The sequence below is a fragment of the Prionailurus bengalensis genome, chromosome A2 (genome assembly GCF_016509475.1).
Source record: "Prionailurus bengalensis isolate Pbe53 chromosome A2, Fcat_Pben_1.1_paternal_pri, whole genome shotgun sequence".
Classification (NCBI taxonomy): Eukaryota; Metazoa; Chordata; class Mammalia; order Carnivora; family Felidae; genus Prionailurus; species Prionailurus bengalensis.
This window is the reverse complement of record NC_057348.1, coordinates 109,951,525-109,972,738: the sequence shown is the minus strand read 5'-3', so window position 1 is coordinate 109,972,738 and position 21,214 is coordinate 109,951,525. Positions and strand designations below refer to the sequence as shown.

At 34.1% G+C, this 21,214-nt stretch overlaps 1 protein-coding gene across 6 annotated transcripts in view; it reads left to right on the top strand.

Annotated features, from left to right (window-relative positions):
* SNX13 (sorting nexin 13) overlaps nucleotides 1-19,793 on the top strand; it is a 135,906-nt gene extending 116,113 nt beyond the window's left edge. For 4 of the 6 annotated variants that reach the window (XM_043589035.1, XM_043589036.1, XM_043589037.1 and 1 more), the window contains 7 exons: nucleotides 1,936-2,046; nucleotides 6,666-6,827; nucleotides 8,298-8,369; nucleotides 11,301-11,446; nucleotides 11,726-11,794; nucleotides 13,446-13,558; nucleotides 16,248-19,793. In XM_043589035.1, coding sequence (XP_043444970.1) covers nucleotides 1,936-2,046; nucleotides 6,666-6,827; nucleotides 8,298-8,369; nucleotides 11,301-11,446; nucleotides 11,726-11,794; nucleotides 13,446-13,558; nucleotides 16,248-16,495 — 921 coding nt within the window. In that variant the 3' untranslated portion in view covers nucleotides 16,496-19,793. The remainder of the gene's footprint in view (nucleotides 1-1,935; nucleotides 2,047-6,665; nucleotides 6,828-8,297; nucleotides 8,370-11,300; nucleotides 11,447-11,725; nucleotides 11,795-13,445; nucleotides 13,559-16,247) is intronic. The other 2 variants (XM_043589039.1, XM_043589040.1) reach the window with 1 other exon arrangement.
* The last annotated feature ends 1,421 nt before the right edge of the window (nucleotides 19,794-21,214 follow it).

The following is a 21,214-nucleotide window of genomic DNA, read 5'->3' as shown; positions in this document are numbered from 1 at the left end:
TCAGGGTTAGATGCATACACCTATCTTTTCTACATTACTGTAAAGTCTAGGTGTTTGATGGTACACCAAACAGTTTAATGTTTCCAATTCAGTGGATAGTAGCTCTTCAAGGTGTATCCAAAGCTAGCAGATTTTCATTCCTGATAAATGCTTCCTATGGTCCATAATGAGTCTAAGGCTTCTAAAATTATAGGATAGTTCAAGAGAGGAATAGATTCAAGGGACTGTTTCTGACATGTAGTATCTAAGATTTACAGATTTCTGTCATGAAATAACAAAATTTGTCTCACAAGTTACTTACTGCATGAGCTGTTACGACTCCCCGAAGTAACTTTGTTTTAGACATGGGTACCCAGATGCCAGATATAATAATGATCTTACATTATAGTTCTTTATTCCAATGAATAATTTGCAAAGGTTTACTAGTAGACCCAGCCTCAGCCCAGGTATATAATGTTCTATTATTTAGATCCCCACTCCATCCTCTAGAACAAGGGTCAGCAAATGGCAGACTGCAGACCAAATCTAGCTCACCACATGTTTTATTAAGTTTTATTAGAACACAGCTATCCATTTAGTTTATTATTGTCTGTTAACTGCTTTTACATTACTACAGCAGAGTTGAGTAGTTTCAGCAAACACAGTGGGCCACAAACCTGAAATAATTACTGTATGAACCTTTATGAAAGGTTTACTGACCCTGCCTTAGTATTTAGTGAAACTTAGCTAATGCTATACTGGATATTTTGTTGGGAAAGTTTCTCTCTCTCTTACACATTTATAAAAGCATTTATAAGTTCACTTTGGTTTATTTATAACCATAATTGTAATTCCATGGCATTATTATTTCCTGAAAGGATAGTAAAAACATATAATCTCTTATTATTTACCTTTGTCTTCTGACTTAAAACTGAACGTCAGAAATGATTGGTATGACTCTTGTCAAACATTTTGATTTTTTTAATGTACTAGCTTTAATTGTGTAAAAATCTATATCAATTATTAGATATAGAAGATAACTACCTTCTTCCAAGTCTGGCTCCTTAAATGAATCTTTTAAAAGTGGCTGTACCGTATATATTGTATCTAATGAACTCAATGTATGTCAAAACCTTCCACTGAATGAACTAAGTAGTAGGTTATATCATTAACAGTTGTGAAGGCCGTATTTTGTTTTCGTGCTTCTTTATGATGCTTCAGAGTTTTTATTTGGATTATTTTATGTACTTTCTATTAATATTAACATTAGAATTAGAATGTGAATAACATAATAGTTTACTGTTGTGGATCTTTATAGTATAAACTGTAAAGCCTGAAAATGGACTACTGGAGTCTCCCCTTTATCCATGGTTTTGCTTTCTGTGGTTTGTTATCTATGGCCAGCTGTGGTCTAGAAGCAGAGATCGTCCTTCTGATGAATTGTCAGAAGGTCATTAGTAGCCTGATACTATGTCACATGCATATTGTCGTTCACTTCACCTCATCTAATCATGTAGGCATTTTATCATCTCTTACCATCACAAAAAGGATGGGGACAGTAAGATATTTTGAGAGAGAGACCACATTCACACAACTTTTGTTAGAGTTTATTAGAATTGTTCTATTTTTAGCTGTTGGTAATCTCTTACTGTGGCTGATTTATAAGTTAAACTTTATCACAGGTATGGAGAGGGAGGACTACTGTGGTAAATCCATTTGGACAGCTTTGACATTAGATGCACTGAAAGTCAAAAATAGCACAATGAGAAAAATATGCACCAAACTGTTAATGATAATAGAATTATTGATGACTTTATTTATAAACTGTATAATTGTGTTTTTTAAAGCACAGAATTAAAATTCTGTATATTCTTAACTTTCTAGCAGATAAAATTATAGACAGGACTAAATTTCCAGTACCATATCAATATAAGGTACCATTTTTTTTCCTGTTAGTTACTACTAACTCCTGAAATGATGAAAGCATCCCCAGCTTTGGCTCACTATGTGTATGATTTCCTTGAGAACAAAGCCTACAGTAAAGGGAAAGGGGATTTTGCTCGCAAGGTAAGCAGACTATTACACTGGTTTTCTTTATAGGTCCGTTTTCATACTTTCTTTTTAAATAAAACAAAATAAATTTGTATATGTATGTTTTAAAACCAGAAAATTTTCTTAAATACTTCGTGGCATGTTTATCTTCTATGCATTAGTAAACTTACTATTGATAGGTATTCCTAATAAGTATAAACTCCTGTTTTTACATGTAGATTAAAGTCTAACAGGAGCTTGAAAAAAAGAAAAAAGATTTTTTGAAATAATGCAATAAGGAAGGTTTACCTGAGATAGGTCACAAGCTTTTCAATAACTTGAGAAGGAACTTTTACTGGGAGGAAATGTCTTATACGTGGAATAAGGGTAAGAAAAAATGTTAAATAGTTTATGTTCCCGAAAGTATTTATGTCCCTTGAGTGAAAACTTTATTATTTTAAATGCCTTTCAAAGAATATGAGCCGTACACTTGGAATCTGATGGTAGGTTAAGACAATAAATGACTACTGAAATTGGGCAAGATAGTTTAGTAGGTGAGAATACAGACTTTGGAATTAGTCTTTGGTTTAACTCCTTACTCTGCCATTTACTAGCTATGACTTGCAATATGTTACTTCACCTTTTGGTCCTTTAGTTTTCTCAAGTAATGAAGATGTTCTCATTTTGAAGCGTTGTACGAATCAAATGTGATACTCCATGTGTTATAGCACCTGGTACATCAGTAACCTCGGAATGAATGTTGGTTCTTAGTAGTAGTAGTGGCAGTAATAACAGGAGAAGTCACAGCACTTGGGAAAGCTGGGTGAATAATGTGCAGGAATTCTATATACTCTTGCAACTTTTCAGAAATCTCAGATTATTTCAAAATGAAAAAAAAAAAAACAAGACCCACAACCTCCCTGCCACTCCTTCCCCCCACCCCCACCGAAAAGACTCTTTTTTTTTTTTTTAAGAAGATGAAGAAATTGGTACAAAATAAGTAAAAATTAAGCATCAGAACTTTTATGATTAGGGCGTTGGGTCTTAACGTCCAAGTGGATGTTAAGATTTTTAAGTGGAGTGTTATAATAACAAGCTCCATATTACGTACCTTACAATGTCGGAAGGAGGGGATGTGGTGGGATTGTCTTTGTATTTCATGATTGACATGATTGAGTGGAAATTTCAACTCTGAATAGTTTTATTGTCAGTAGAGATTCCTTCTGGTGTTCCATCTTTTTGATGTTTACCTTATATGCTCTCTTAAGATTGTATCAATTTTAAGATAAACTAATGAATTGATGACAGCTTTTTTTGAGATAAAAGAAACATTACATCAGATCTACCCAATTCTTAAAAAAAATTTTTTTTTATTTTATTTTTAAGAGAGAATGAGACAGGGGTGCCTGGGTGGCTCAGTCAGTTGAGCGGCCGATTTCAGCTCAGGTCATGATCTCGCGGTCCGTGGGTTTGAACCCCGCGTCGGGCTCTGTGCTGACAGCTCGGAGCCTGGAGCCTGTTTCGGATTCTGTGTCTCCCTCTCTCTGACCCTCCCCCGTTCATGCTTTGTCTCTCTCTGTCTCAAAAATAAATAAACGTTAAAAAAAAAAAAAAAAAAGAATGAGACAGAGAGAGAGACTGAGTGCGAGCAGGGGATGGACAGAGAGAGAGGGAGACAAAGAATCTGAGTCTCCAGGCTCTGACAGCAAAGAGCCAGACATGGGGCTCGAACCCACAGACCGTGAGATCATGACCTGAGCTGAAGTGAGACACTCAACCGACTGAGCCCCCCAGGCTCCCCTACCCAATTCTTTGTTATCAACCATAGTAGCGTCTGTGTGTGTGTGTGTGTGTGTGTGTGTGTGTGTGTGTGTGTGTAAAGCACATATATGTTGTATATCTAAACAGCTATGTGTCACTTTTTAAAAATATTACTACTGGAGTTTAAAGATCCTTCCAAATCATTTCTGGAAATCCTTAGTAACATACATTTTTGATAAATCATGTTGGTAATTACCAAGTTCATCTTGACCTCTTTTAGATTGGCAAAATAATTTTACGCATGTCAAGAATTAGAGGTTTTTCAGCTACATATCCTTTTTGGCTAAATTATAATTTAATATTTTTTCCTTAATTATATTTTACTGGACATTAAATAGCGAAAATCATCTGCAAGCATTTTATCCGTGGCTCTCAGAGCTTGAGAAATAATACATTATAACACATTAACTTCGTCACACAATTTGTCTAGCCTTGCAAGACATGCAGGCGATTCCTAGAAAGAGATAAGTAACAGTCTTCCTTTATGCACACAGTTATCTTTCTTCCAGTTTATTTTATTTTATTTTTTATTTGTATGTTATTTATTTATTGATTGATTGACTTATTGATTTATTTATTTATAACATTTATTTATTGTTGAGAGACAGAGAGTGTGAGCAGGGGAGGACAGAGAGAGGGAGACATAGAATCTGAAGCAGTTTCCAGGCTCTGAGCTGTCAGCACAGAGCCCGATGTAGGGCTCAAACCCATAAACTGCGAGGTCATGACCTGAGCGGAAGTTGAATGCTTAACCTACTGAGCCACCCAGGCGCCCCTATTTTTATTTTAGAAAGAGATAGCATGAGCCACGGAGAGGGGAGAATCTCAAGCAGGCTCCATGCTCGGTGCAGAACCTGACACAAAGCTTAATCCCACAACCCTGAGATCACAACCCAAGCTGAAATCAAGAGTCAGATGCTCAACCGACTGAGCCACCCAAGCACCCCTCTATCCAGTTTTACATCATGGTATGAGGCATTTTAAGCTATAGTTAGGGATCTAAATTTAAGTTAAAATTAATTTGTGTTGTTACTGATACACATATCTGAAGTGATAATGAATAGGCAACATTTTTGGTAAGTCAGGCTACGTGTACATTTATGATGGCAATCCATAATTAACTCCTCTGCTTGGTAATTTACACATTTGTTTGTTTGTTTGTTTGTTTTAAGAGATATCCTGTTTTTGGAAACCTTGCCATAAGTGATGGACTCTGTTTTTATGCTTCTAAAATTCTGTTTTTTTCAGGATTAGGCACCAGAATCATTTGTGGAGGTTTTTCCATCCCCCTAGTTTATCCATTCCATACCCCCAACACAGATGCTTGGACTTTACCCTCAGAAATTAAAAAGCAAAAAGGAAGGATAGAAAAATAAATGGATTCTGTAGGTCAAGGATGGTGCACAGGCAACTATTTATAATTATTAACTAACTCATGATATAGATTTAGGTTCTGTTACTTTAAAAGAGTATCAGTGGTAGTTTAGTGTTAAGATAGCATGAGGCTACATATATAAGAACACACAATTTTACACACAAGGGCACATGCACAGAGTGAGTTTCATCTTTTTATCCTTTTACCTCTGTATCTGTGTACCAGTGGTAGTGTTTTTCAAATCCTTCTTCATCTTTGATTTTTGTCCTTTGGTTCTCCTCTGACTTGTTCTTTTGTGACAGTGTCCCTCCTGAATGTTGCATATTCCATCAAGCATATCTATAGCGCTATTGGCTCAGTTTAATCCAAGGAGTAACTAAAAACTCCCAGTTATTTTACAGTTCTCTTGAAATTCACTTTTTGCTGTTGTTTATTAATAGTACTTATTTTATCTTTTCTAGTTTTTCTTAATGAAAAAATCATGAAAACATTAGAGTAAAGTAATTTTGTCTTCTTGAACTCATCTCTTAACATTGTGCTGTGTTCCTGAAGCAATGGAGTGGAGTTCGTGTTTTTTTTTTTTTTACTTTTTCTTTTTCTTTTTTTTTTCAGGGAACATAATTTGTTTCTGCAATAGTTTTCATGCGACTCACATTTTCTGGAAAATATTCTTTAGTTTTTTGTATGACTTTGGTTTTCTGTCCCTTTTTTCTTTTTTGTTTCTATTAAAAATCTCAGTACCATATGTAGGCTATTTTGGTTTCTAGATATTTCTCCCTTTCTTAATTGAAATTATCTAACATTTGTACAGTCAGAATGTCAATTTTAATGTTTCCTAGCCCTCTGGAGATTATTCCTTTTTATGTTCCTCATCACATTTTCTTTTATACTTCTTCTATTCTGTCTTACTAAAGGATTCCATATTCCCTGTATAGATTTAAACAGCATGTAATGTAATCTAAAACTTATTAAAAAAAAAAAAGATCTTAGTTGTTAATTACTTGAGCTTTCTGCTTATTTTATCTAATTGTTTATTTTTCAGTGTTTCTTCAAAATGTCTATGTTATTGTTGCCTTGAATTGTAGCAGAAGTACATTGTGGCTAATTCCATTTGAGTTAATTTCTCTTTGGGAAATTTTTTTTTTCAGGATTTCCTTAATAAGGCACCCAAACTTAGTATCTCTAACAGTGTATTTTATTTTTATATAAGCGAAAGCTTATATTTTCTAACAATAGCCTCATCACCCCCAAGCTTTTAATCATATTTATGTGTGAAAATACAGCTTTAAGACTATACATTTTGAAGACAACAGTTCTGTACTTTTAAAATACAATGAGATACTATAGACTAGAAAATGATTGCATTCTTCTTGTGTATTGATTCTGTTTTTCCCACTCTTCTCAGTTAAGTAACAAATCTGATAAAATGAAGTCATGGTATGATATCTTTTCCCCTTAGATGGACACTTTTGTAAATCCACTTCGAAATTCTATGAGGAATGTTTCAAATGCAGTTAAATCCCTCCCTGATAGCTTGGCAGAGGGAATGACTAAAATGTCAGACAACATGGGCAAAATGTCAGAAAGATTAGGCCAAGACATAAAGCAATCATTTTTCAAGGTAAGAAGATGTTTTCAGTAATACCTACAGCAAACTATTTTTAAGTTAACTAAGATTTATTGAGCTCCTGCTTAGATTTACCTTATTTCTTTTCAGAAGTCCACAGCCTTCTAGACATATAGTCTTATAAATAATAAAAAAAAACTAAAGAGAATAAATTCTTATCAGAAATGGATACTCTATAATCCAGTCATTCCTCAAGCTCTGCTGTGGTAGAATTGTAAAAGCCAGTAATGTTAACATTATTTATACTGTTATATTCTATTATGCCGTTTTTATTTTATCATGCTATTAAATTCTAAAACAAAGCAAGTAAGCGCTATTGTGCAAATTAGCTATGTTAGTATTCATCAGGAAACATAAAGCCTAATTTCTCCTGATTCACATGATCAAGTGGCTAGATCAGAGGGAGGAAAAGTCTCACAGTCATCTATCTCTGAGGCCATACCTTATTTTTATATACCAGTGAGTGGTATTAGAAGAGTTTCCTAGGAAACTTTTTCATTACATTAGCAAATACAGGTAGCAGACCAAATAGGTTGTTACTTTCTCATTTATACTTTTTATAATTTTGACCTACTTGTTTAAGGTTATGATCAAGACTATAAAAGAAAGGATGTAACTATTAGAGTTTTCCATTTGTTAGATCATGTGCCAGATCTAACTAAATATCATATATATATATATATATATGTATATTTAAATAACAGAAATTCATTAAGAGACAACTCCTAAAATAATGTGTATCTCAATCCATACTTTTCTATTTATTCTCATACTTTCTCTGATGCTTTATCTTTGTTTCTAATCATGGGAACATAACGCTAACACTGAAAATGAGGATTTTCCAGTGCCAGTCTTGCTGATAACTACCCATATGACTTTGTACAGAACTCATTGAGCTTTTCCAGATCCCTTTTCCTTACTAGTAACATGAAGGGGTTATAGGTAATCTTGATGATTCCTGTCATGCTGACAAATGATAATTTGTCCATTTTCCCCATAACTTATATTATCTAACAACAGGTTAATTCATTTTTTAAGCTTGTTAATATACTGTTAAGCTCCCTATGGTAAAAGAAAGAAGATTGGAATTTCGTTCCCTGGCTGTGCTACGAACATTTGGTTTTTAAATCATTTAACCTTTCTTAGCTTTAATTTCTTCTAAAAAGTATAGGAGTTTGACTAAATAATCTCCCCTTCCAACTCAAAAGTCCATTTTTTCTTTTAAAGGAAAAAATATCTTTTGGTAAAGAAATAATCACACTTTAACATTTGGTTTCTAATTGTAGATTGTTAATACTTTTTAATACTATGTAAATTTTGCTTACGTATTGTCCCCAAAATAAAATTAAACACTATTATTATGCTTAGTGCTCATTTTGATTTATTATTGTATTGTGTTCTTTCACTGTCTTTAGTGTGTTTACTTTGTTGTTTTTTGTTTTTGTTTTTGTTTTTAAACGTTAGGTGCCTCCTTTAATTCCGAAGACTGATTCAGATCCTGAACATTGTCGGGTCTCAGCTCAACTTGATGATACTGTGAGTTAATTTTGTTTTTGGTAGTACTCAACTGTAATTGAAATCATACTTGGCAAATCTTTTTAACTTTTTAACAAAGTATAATATGTATACCTATCAGTAATGTATATATATTATATGTGTTAAGTTTGATGAATTCTTACAAACTGAACATGTCCATGTAATCACTCTAAACAAGAAACAGAATGTTAATACCCCAGAAAGCCCCTAATGCTCTCTTCCTGTCACTATCCTCTCCCCACCAAGGATAATCACTATCCTGACTTCTACCCTGCTTTTATACTTTATATAAATGAAACAGTAAGGTATGTACTCCTTTAAGTCTGGCTTATTTTGCTCAACATTGTGATATTCTTCCATGTTGTTTTGTGTGATTGTAGTTTCTTCATTCTTGTCGACCTACAGTATTCCATTTTGTTAATATAGTATAATTTATTTGTTGTATTATGAGTAGTACTCCTATGGACATTCTTGTACATGTCATTTGATTAAAAAATTGAGTACACATTTCTGTTGGGTCTATACCCAGGAATGGAATTGCTTGGTTAGAGGGTATTCATAAATTCAGTTTTAATAGATACTGTCAAATAGTTTTCCACAGTGTTCGTGCTGCTTACACTGCTACCAGCAATGCATGAGAATTTCAATGCTCCATAGCCTGCCAACAGTCAATATGTTATGTCTTTTAAATTTTAGCCACTCGGGTTGTATCTCATGTGGGTTTCCATTTCTCTGATGACTGTTGAAATGTTGAACCTTTTTGCATATGTTTATTGGCCATTTGGGTGTCTTGTCTTGTGTGTCTAGCTCTTTCCTCTGTTTTTCTGTTGGCTTGGCTGTCTTTGTCTTTTTGATTAACAAGAGTGCTTTATATAATCTGAATAGTGGTTCTTTGTTAGATATAAGTATTTGTGTATTGTGAATATCTTCTGATTTGTGTCCTGTTGTGTAATGTATGTATGTAATCTGTGCCTACTGAAAGGTCACAGAGATCACCTATGATTTTCTTTAAAAATATTTTTTATTTTATCATGCAAAAATATAATTCCCCATTCATCTAGGATTGATTTTTGTGTATGGAATGAGGGTAGGGGTCCAGTTGACCCAAGCACCATTTACTGAGAAGGCCCTCTTTTCCCATGTGTCCTATATTTCTCCCTTGTGACAGATCAGATTATCATATATGTTTGAGTCTGGGCTTTGTATTCTGTTTTCTTAGGCAGATTTATTTTCAAGTTACTATTACCTCCCTTCAGTTTCACATTGAAATTCTTATAATAAACTGTATTAAAGATAATCTATTATTTGCTTTTTAAAATTCATTTTAGAATGTTTTGTTATGATTTATGCTGGTATAATATCCAAAACATCATACCTTCTGTTAGAGGTTTTTATAATTTAGGTATTTATTAGAATTACCATGTTGTTCCAGACTCGTGAGTATACTTGATCAGAGACTAGAGCAATATTTATTTTACCTCAGGAGTGAAATTGGTCTCTTTCCCCACCAGCCATGCCCCTCACCAACCTCAGCCACCCCTTGTTTGGTTTAGCTATGAGTTTTCAACATGTGAAAGGAAAGGTGCACTAAGAAAATGTTGACAGCATGACAGTGAAAAATATATAACTCATGGAATTTCCTAAAGATTTAAGTTACAATATGGATGAGGAAATAGAGTATGTTGGTGATGAAAGTATTATAAAATTACTGGCATTTATATGCAGTTTTATTATAGTTCTAAATCTTTGTATGTATTTTTGGAATCAAAACATTCTAGTTGCATTTACTTTTTACCTTTTTTTAAACTTTTGTTTAACTTTTTCCTAGTTGTCTTTACTTTTACCTTTATTTTTATACCATTAATTGCATATTCCCATAACAAAAGTGTACAGATTTTTACTTGTTAAAAGTTAAAATTTTAGAAATGTATTGAAATATGCTTTTTGTAGTATTAACTTAGCTATATACTGAATTTTATTTCAGCTTCTTAAAATACCTAAATACAGACAACTCACTAACAAGAGAAAACATGTTATTTTGTGTAGATTGTGTTTTGTTCTATTAAATAAGGAGAAATGTGGAGAATATTTTGTTCTCTTGTAAAAGATGCTCCAGAAAATAGGCAAAGGGAATAGCATTTACCTTATCAGACTAGTACAGACTCTACTAAAAGTAAAAGAGCCAAATTTTCTCTTCCCAGGACTTCATAGATTCACTTTAAGAAGTTTTTTTTCTCTACCACCTTGGAATTGTAGGGCTGTGAAATTTTATATTGTGTCAAAATGACTGTTAAAAACATTTATTTTATTTTTTTTCAATATATGAAGTTTATTGTCAAATTGGTTTCCATACAACACCCAGTGCTCATCCCAAAAGGTGCCCTCCTCGATACCCATCACCCACCCTCCCCTCCCTCCCACCCCCCATCAACCCTCAGTTTGTTCTCAGTTTTTAACAGTCTCTTATGCTTTGGCTCTCTTCCACTCTAACCTCTTTTTTTTTTTCCTTCCCCTCCCCCATGGGTTTCTGTTAAGTTTCTCAGGATCCACCTAAGAGTGAAACCATATGGTATCTGTCTTTCTCTGTATGGCTTATTTCACTTAACATAACACTCCCCAGTTCCATCCATGTTGCTACAAAGGGCCATATTTCATTCTTTCTCATTGCCATGTAGTACTCCATTGTGTATATAAACCGCAATTTCTTTATCCATTCATCAGTTGATGGACATTTGGGCTCTTTCCATAATTTGGCTATTAAAGACATATATTTTAAAAATTAGACTGAAATCTTAGGTTATGAAGACTATAATACAACTTGTTCTCTGATGTCTGAAATAGTGGCAATAATTTTGTAAAAGCAGCAGAAGTAGCCATTCATAATAGATAGGTAACTCAAACATTTTTTTATTTCTTCCCATATTTTGTCAGGTGGATGACAATATTCCACTTAGAGTAATGCTGCTTCTTATGGATGAAGTATTTGACTTAAAAGAGAGGAATCAGTGGTTGCGAAGGAATATCAAAAACCTACTTCAGCAGCTTATTAGAGCCACTTATGGTGATACTATTAACAGGTACCAGGGTTTTTTGTTTTTTTCTTTTTTCTTTTTTTTTTTTTCTTCCCTTAGAACTGTTCTTACTTAGCTTTTAAACTTGTACTTCTGGAAGTAGATTGCTCAACTTTTGTAGGAGAATTTTCATCTCTGGGCCTTTTATGATCATTAAAACAGCCTGGTGTTTTTACAGATAATTTACATACAAACTAAGTTGCTTACTCCATGAAAGTAGTGTTTCCTTATTTTATATATTTTCTAAAATTTTCACCCTACTCATTTAAATTTCCTTACTTTCAGAAAAATAGTTGACCATGTTGATTGGATGACCTCACCTGAGCAAGTAGCGGACTTAGTGAAACGTTTCAGGTATATCTTAAGACACAGTCACTTCTTTCAGGTAGTACAGTGTTTAGCATTGTTATCACTAATTAACTTACACTGCTTTTCTTTTCTTTGTTTTCTTCCTTTTTGATGAACAAAAAGACTTGTAAGAATTATAATAAACATTTGTTCCATGGACCCTTTGATCTGTGTTTCTTTAAAACCAGAATTGAAAAAAGTGTTAAAGAATAATCTTTAAGATACTGGTTACATTTTATCATAGTAATGTGACTTGAAAATAATTGAAATCCTTGATTTTAAATGAAACTTAAAAAAAAAATATGTACATCTCTGGCTCTGGACTTATTATTAACTATTTGAACCTCCGAAAAGAATATAAATCAAGAGCAGTGGTATTCCAGTTCATATGTTCATCCTACACAAATACCCTGCGCCTCTCCTCTGTGCCTAGTAATTTGCCAGTCATCAGGACTGAGATAAAATACAGTCCCTTTAAGGAAAGCATGGTATAGTCCAGAAATGAACCTCTTTTCTAAAAGTGAAAGATAAGGCATATTCATGGCATCATGTACTTTGAAGTAACAGAAGCAAGAAAGGAGCTGTCAATATTGAACCTTAATTATTTGCTTGGCACCTACTGCTTTATGTACACTTTCTGATTTTATCCTATTTTATGAGATACGAATTTTTGTCTCCATTTTTTATTATGTGGAAACTGAGGATTAGAGAAGTTCAGCGGCTTGTCCAAAGGCTCACATGCTGTAAAGTAGGGAACAGCAAATTTCTTTAATCTGAACCTGAGTTTCTCCTCCCTACCCCACACTGTTTCCAAAAGTCTGACCACCTGCTATGGCACATGTACATTCCATTTCAGGGTAGGGTAGTGATGTTTACTCTGGAGCACTGATTCCCAGCCTTGGCTGAATGTTGGAATCACTTGGAGAGCTTTAAAAAATAGTGATGTTTGGGTCCCATCTTAGGAGCCTAACTTACTAATTAATCCAGTAGAAGGCCTAAACATTAAGATTTTAAAGCTCCCATGTGTTTCTAATGTTCAAAGTTAAGAAAAACTGCTCTGGGAAGTCTGTCTCCCTCAGCCCAAATTCCCAGGTGGAACCTTAGGTATTGTGCTCAGTTCCTATCTTTGGCCTGTGAATTGGAGAACAGAAATCAGACACACCAAGTGAGGGAGAATAGGGTATGAATGTGAAAGGAATGTTGTAAAAAGGCTAGCTGTAAGTGTGTGTGCAGGATTGGTTCAAATTGGCTAAGTTATAGGGGCACCAAGGGAGATTAACTATAAGGTACCCAAATTCAAGATATTATGAGGTTGTATTTGGATAAGATTTCATTCTCATTGAGATCAGAGGCCTACTTTGAGTTTAAATGTAGTCACCTATATATTCCATTTTGCTATCTTTATCACTTGTTAATGTTTGTAAGTTATTCTAGGGTAGAATTCATCTGTTACTTTTCCAATGTATATCCCTTTACACTTAAAATTGAACCCTGCTCTTAGTTACTATTTGTTGAATATCATACATCTATAAAATTTCATAATGTTCCCACTTTCTGTTAACATTTGTGTCTTCTGTAGAAAATTGGAATAATTGTGCTAACTTGTATCATTTGAAAATGAAAGTTTTTACAAGATTTATTTGATTTTCTTAAATAGAGATGCCTTTTGGCCAAATGGCATTTTAGCAGAGACTGTTCCATGCAGAGATAAAGCTATTCGAATGAGAACAAGAGTTGCAGGAAAAACTAAATTACTTTCAATTATGCCAGGTGAGTGAAGATGTTTGATAAAAATCTTATTAATTTGTAGTTATTCTGAATTTTTGGCATTGAGCATGCTGGTTTAGCTGCCTTTTGATTATAGTAACTACCAGTTAATGACTTGCCGTATATCAGCTATTGTGCTACGCATTTCTCATATATTCTTTACTAATTCTCATAACAGTATTAAGAAGCTAGGCACTGTTAACATCACAGCTTTCTGTGGGTGGAAACAGCAGCTCAAAGAGGTTAAAGAAGCTACCCCAGGTTCAGAGCTAGTATAATAAGTGACTGTTCAGCTTCTGCTCTGTGCTCAGCAACTGGAAAAGCCACTGCTTTAAGTCATGAAAAATAGTGGTGCTTTTAACCACTTCATTTGCTACCTTGAACCATTTTGAGAATAAAGTTGATGATAAATATCCTGTGTAACAGATGAAAGGGCTAATAAAAGAACATGAAATGTGAGGTTTCCAGGAAGAATATTTGTCCTACTTCAGAGAAAAAACAAATTCTTTCAGAGGTTCCTTTTACATATTAACAACTGTTTGGTCCATTAATCTCTATTAAAACATGATTCCAAAGAAAGTATACATAGTGGCATTCTGTTCTAATTTGCATTACTTTAGAACACTGCTATCTCACTAACTTAGACTCACTTTGTCCCCATTTTGACTTCTCTCAACAAGAGAGCCTATGTCATATGAAAAGCAGTTTTGTGTGACTGGATGGATGTTTGCTTCCTTCTTTAGTTACGAATATCTTTGAAAATACTTAGATATTTCTTCTCCACATTTTAATTATGAATATAGAGAATGGAGAAGGAGTATTTGTGAAGTTCTTTAACATCATTTAACGTTTTTTTTCTCTTTGTTTTTCTTTAAAACTATATTTTCATCATAGATTTAAAAATCTCTCTTCCATCAGTTAAGCTGGAGGTCTGACAAATGGTTATTAATTCTACCTTATAGATTATACTATTGCATTTGGAGAAAAAAAAAACAAATCATAGAAATAACATCTTAAGAAAATAGAAATAAACAATAGCTTAGGATGAAATATTATTTAATGTACTATTTATTAGTAAACCAGTTGTGCTGTAGACTGAATTACATAGCTGAAAGAAACTTTATTGCATTTGTTCAGTAAATATTTATTAAGAGCGTATCATGTGGGGCGCCTGGGTGGCGCAGTCGGTTAAGCGTCCGACTTCAGCCAGGTCACGATCTCGTGGTCCGTGAGTTCGAGCCCCGCGTCGGGCTCTGGGCTGATGGCTCAGAGCCTGGAGCCTGTTTCCGATTCTGTGTCTCCCTCTCTCTCTGCCCCTCCCCCGTTCATGCTCTGTCTCTCTCTGTCCCAAAAATAAATAAACGTTGAAAAAAAAAATTAAAAAAAAAAAAAAAAAGAGCGTATCATGTGCCACACTTTCTTTGCATGAATCTCTGCCTTCTTGGAGCTTGCATTCTGTTAGGGAGACACAGGCAGAAGGCAGAGCAATAAAGAAAAGCTAGGATGTGAGCTCTTGGTGAACGCTGAGACCAGTAGTGCTGGTGAGTTGCTGTTGTGAGAGGAGAGGACACTTGTGTGAGGACTCAACGGAAGTGAGGGAAAATACAAAGGTGTATGTTTTTATATATACATAATCCCTCACCTGTTTTTAGTACATTCATAAGTCATTTTCTATAAATTGTATATTACTCCTACTTAGAGACATACCTTTTGGAAGTTGTATGTTTCTTTTGAAAACAATTACATAGCATTTACTGCTATTAGGGTCCTGATTATAAATCATTAAGGATAATCATACATATTCCCTTACTCAGTTATCTGTAATAACTTCCCGTTGCCTAGGAGTAAACTCCAAACTTGGCTCACTCTGGTAGCCACAGCACTTCTTTGCATTCTTCTCTCCACTTTTTTTTTTTTTTTCAAAGAAACTTAAAGTTTAGCTGAATTGTAGCGCTCCCATTTTTTGAACCTGCCTTGTTTTTTCCACTTAGGGCTCATTTGCTCATTGCTCTCTCCACCAAAGGTAAACCGTCATCTGTTTGTGCCTGTCAACATCCCGCTCAGGTAGCAAAGTCTACCTCACTCGTCACTTCCACAAAGAGAGCCTTTCCTTGTTGTGTACCATGTGAAATTCTCCCCTCTGTAAACATCTTTATACTTACGGTATTTTCATGGCACTTTGACCATCGCCAGCTTTTCATTAATCAGCTTTCGTACATCATTTCCTTGTAGTATTTCTCACTGTGCATTAGATACATTAAGACTATTTGTACAGTGTTTAAGACTTTGTGGATTACTTTTCACATTATTTCATTAAAGTTCTCTAAATTCTTACAGTTATAAGAGTTTGCTTATTGTAAATCCCCATTTTACAGATAAGGAAACAAACTCAGGATGGGTAAGTACCATATAGGTATTAAGGGATTCTAACTCTAGTGTGGGGTTTCTGAGTCCGGATCCTGATTTTTCCTTCGCTCTATCATCCCCAGTGTCTAGTAAGTAGGTGGATGCCTGCAGATGTTTAAATTTTAAGTCTCAGTTATAATATGTAGCCAAAACACATTAACTGAATACCTCCTGTATTACTCAACTGTGTATTTAATATACTTTATTTAACTTAGAGCATAGTTTAGGCCTTGCGTTTCCTTTATATGAGTAATGAATTATGTTTATTTTCCCCCTCTTCATTTAGATGAACTGAAGCACATTATTGGGGCTGAGACAACACGGAAAGGTATTCTTCGTGTTTTTGAAATGTTTCAGCACAACCAGTTAAATAGGAGAATGGTTTATGTCTTCCTGGAAGGCTTTTTGGAAACCTTATTTCCACAGTATAAATTTCGTGAACTTTTCAACAAACTGCATTCACGGTCAAAGCAGATACAGAAATATAAACAGAAACTTCAGACTACTCAAGCGCCTTCTTTACAGAAAAGGTGACACTCCAATCTATGAAGCTGGTGTTCATTTTGTCCAAGACTAATAATATGGACAGATCTTCTGGGGCTTAACTCATATACTGTTGTGTCGCACCAGTCTTTCAGTGTCTCAAAATAGTTATTAATACATCCATAGGACTGTGGTTCTTCTCATCCTCGTCTGTAATCCAGCCACTACCAAGAGAGATTTCTGTGTCTTACATGATTTGGTGCATATTTTTGCAGCATTGAGAGGATACTGCCCCCTTCTCAAGCAAGAATGACGTTGGTCTCTTCCATTTCAGCCTAATCAGCATTCTCCAGCAATGACAAAGTGCCAGAATGTATATACGAAAGCTAAGGAAAGCACAAAACAATGGTTCACAGATAAACTGGCTAATTTGTTTAACACTGGGAAACTGAGCAGTGTATGACTTGGAGGGATTTGTTTTTTGCATAATAATTTTATAGGTCTTTATCAGAATTTTGATATAATGTGGATTAGCCAGGCGAATGATCTTTGCAACATCTGCTTCAGGTCTGGGGAAAGTGACAGGATGCCCTTAAAGTATGAAGTAACCTTATATCCTAATCACAGTTTTGTGACATAAAATAAAACCAATCAAAACCAGAATTTGATTGGATTTGTTATTCACTGGTATAAAACAAATTTTAATTGATTCTTATGTGCTTTGGGGCTCTATTTTGCTCTTATGGTACTCAATCATAAATTTTCTTCTGGTATTCTGTGTGCAAAAAGAAGCATATAGTGGCATTCTCACTTAAGTTTCAAAATTATTACAGGTTTCTTTATCTTTAAGAGATTACAGATTATACAATAGGGAGTATAATCTCTTGAAAGAACTGCCAAATACATTGTTGTTTTAAAAAATATGGAAATTAAAAAAAACACACTCTTGAAAGTTACAATATGATAATTTTAAATTGTGTGATCTAGACATACCTTAGGCGATTGCAAAAGTAGCAAATCAAAGGATTAAATGAGCTTAGTAGTCATATGTAAACATACAAATTCTTAATTCTATTACTGTGTATATATGAAAATAAATAATGAAAACAGAACTATAATATTTTTTAAAATATGCTTTTATTTATATTTTGCATAATGTAAAATTCTACTAAATAAAGCAAGTTGGCAAAACCCCTGGGTGTATACATTTAAATCCCTAAAATAATTTTATACCAACAACAACAAATTACCTTTTCCAGTTTTGGAGCCTCTGCATTTCTTATAGTTTCTCGTTCTCCATTTGTCCATCTTGGAAGTCTTCATATCCCTTGTATGCAGGATATCTGCATAGTTTTAAATACTTACACTGACTAAGGGTTTGGGTATGTCAGCATTTTTTGTTTTAAAAACACTTAACACTACAACCTTAAAATAGTGAAGCTACTCATCAGACCACTGAGCCAAGATCCTGGTATTAAAAGAACGTCTGGGTGCTTAAGATAAAGGGACAGAGTATCAGTATCCCAGTTATTTGGGAGCTTTAAGATTGGAACAAGATGTTACTGTCTTGTTTTCACTGAGGTCCTACTTACAGAGTGAAGCTTAATAACAGAATAAAGCCTTCCTTTAAAGCTTTATAATAATAATCATATTTATTAATGATGCTGTTGTGCATACTTACAGTATGCATATATTCAGTATGTGTTGCATGTCTAAAGAATTACATAAATGAAATCCCTTTCATTGCAACTTGGAAATAAGAAAAGATCCTTATTGACTCTGATGGAAGAAATAGTATTTTTTCTTCTCATTGTGTCTCCCTGCTGAGGTCCCTCCTGATGCCCCAGGCTTTCAAAGTGAGGATTTGTGAAACACGTCTGTGGGAAGCATCGGCATGGCCACAAGTGCAATGATTTTCAAATATACCCTTGCCCATTTCAAGTATATTTTTGACATAAATAAGTCTAAGAGTAAACAAGAATTCATGTAAGAGCCTAGTGTGTACCTGTGAAAAGCATTTCCAGATAATGTGAGGAATGTTGGCCATCAACCAGGGAAAGAAAGGTCGTGCAAAATGGCAACTTTTCATAACAGAGCCCTGCAAGGTAACTGCAGTCATACCAAAAACTATATGAGTAAGTGGGTTTTTAAAACAATTTTTGTTGAAAGAGTTTATATTTCAGAAGCAGAAATGTCAAATGGTAGAGTCTATGTAAATGGCTGTGCGTCTTCTCCACGCACATCTGTGTTTTTACATCAGAGAGAGCTGTGGTCACGCTAAAATTAGAGATATGTTTTAATGACTTGGTCAAGCTGTATGTAAAATATTTAATCCATGTCAAGTACAGTGTACTACATTTAATAAAGTTATTACATTTAATGCATTTATTGCATATATAAATATATACCTGAAGAGGCTTTAAGTCTTCGGATATTTGATTTTTGAATGTGTTTTTAAGTCAGTGGTGCCTTTAGGCAAGAACCTTCAAAATTAATCATATTTTGTTTGGGTTTTCTGATTTTTCAGGTAACATATAAACTATTTAGAAACCGTCACTACTAACTTCTAGTTTATTCACCTAAAAATTGATTGTATGATTTAAATATAGTGCTTAGCTGGGCATTTCCTACGATTAGGGTGTTCTGAATAGTTGCTGAAAAATTGTGCCATTGACCAATGGATGCACTTGGTTAGCCTTAATTTTTTTTTTTTTAAAAAGTTAAAAACTTTCTTGTATATTTCAGTTCGCTCATTTTAAGTTTGTGCTGCTGGTGTTTGGGGGAAAATCAGTTAAGTGCTACCAGAAAGTGTATCAATTTTTTAAAAATTAAGAACAATATAAATTTCACAATTTAAAATTTTAATTTTGTGCAATATTTTCATTTAATGCATGTGTATTTGAGTAATTGTAAAATAAATGAATTTTTAATGTTTTGAGATCTAGTTTAAACTGTTTCTTAACCCAACAACTTACATTCCGTTGTTGCTGCATCCTTTTATTTAAGGACTTGTTTTAAAAGTCTTTTTTGTCACTCCTTGTAAAATTATTTTGTTATTAGTAAATTTTGCTTATAGGAGCATGGCTCCTGTACTACAAGGGAAAAATATAAAGAGCACATCTTAGTATTATAGTTGTTAAAAGATAACTTGTGCATATCATTGTACAGTAAATGTCAACTGTGTGCCTAACCTATCAATACTTTCCTTCTTTAACAAAGAAGAAACAATCAGAATGTCAGTTATTTTTATTGAACTAAAAAGAAGATTAAAGTTTTTATTTGGTTTGCGTTATGTTCTGTCCATTAGAAGATACTAATAAAGTATTAACAAACCTTTTTGTTGAATTTATTTAGTAGTGTTGTATTTTTATTACTTAAAAAAAAAATGCTTGCTCAGTGGTCTTTTAGTATCTGTGTATATTTTCCTTTCTTTTCATTTTAGCAACCAAGCAGTTCAAGTTCCAGATTGATAGAAGAGCTGTTGAGTGATTACCGACAACTAATTGAATTTAATATTTCCATTTTATGGGGCAAGTAATTTACTACCATAATGTTAAGGAAACTTCATACAAAATTAGAAGGTCATTTCCTCATTGAGAAAGATCTATAATAAGTAATCCATTAACAGTTTTTATTTGATCTCATTTTTAATTCATAGTCTTCCTAATATTTTAGATGTTTCAGTTCTAAAGGCAATAGACTCAGTACTCAACGTGGCTATGTCTGGGTGGTCATAATATTCTCAGTCTTCTTATATCTGTATAGACTTCTCAGACATCAACTGTGAGTACTTTTACCCTACTAGGGACAGGTATATTATTTGTTAAAGCGCACACTGTAAAATATTGGTCCCCTTTACTATGTTTCTGAGCAATAATATACTTCTATGTAACTTATGCAAGTCTACATACTATTCAAAACCCTATGTTCCTTCACAATCCAGGTGATAATATCAAAATTTCTGAAAATTTCTGTAATAAATGAGTCTGTTTAATTTTGTTTACCTGATTTCCCAAACTTAACCACAGAATTTTTTGTCATATGCACCTTAATTAATAGCTTGAGGATAATGTTCCCAAGGAACATGATTTGAGAAATCGTAGATGGGGAGGAAAAAAAGGTGAAGCATCTTTAATTAGGGAATATAAACTCTAGACAGAAAAACCAGTGGACTTGGGCCACAAAGTTTTATTTGTATCCTATCATTCCAATGGAAAGTTGAATCTTTGGAAGATAAAGGAGAATATGAAAAATTAACAGGTAGTTAAATAGCAGCTTTAGAGTTTAATTCGACCCTGGGTACCAGAATAATGAACTCAGTAAGGGATAATATAGTATGTCCCGTGAGGAGTGGGAAAGATACTTGCCAAGGATCCTGCTAGTGTGGTCAAAAGGGTATTACTAGCAAGTGCAGAGAGGAGAGAGGAATGTGATACATTTCAGTTTTTAAAATGTGTACCAGACATTGGCCCATATATACTGGCAGATATTTGGCCTGGGCAAACTTGAAGCGGCTGAGAACCCAGAACTTCACAAGAAAAAAAAAATTAACACAGGGCACCTGGTTGGCTCAGTTGGTTAAGTGTCCGACTTCAGCTGAGATCATGATGTCGTGGTTCGTGGTTTTGAGCCCTACATTGGGCTCCGTGCTGACAGCTCAGAGCCTGGAGCCTGCTCTGGATTCTGTGTCTCCCTCTCTCTCTCTGGCCCTCCCCCACTTGTGCTCTGTCTCTCATAAATAAAAACATTTAAAAAAATTAACTCATTTAC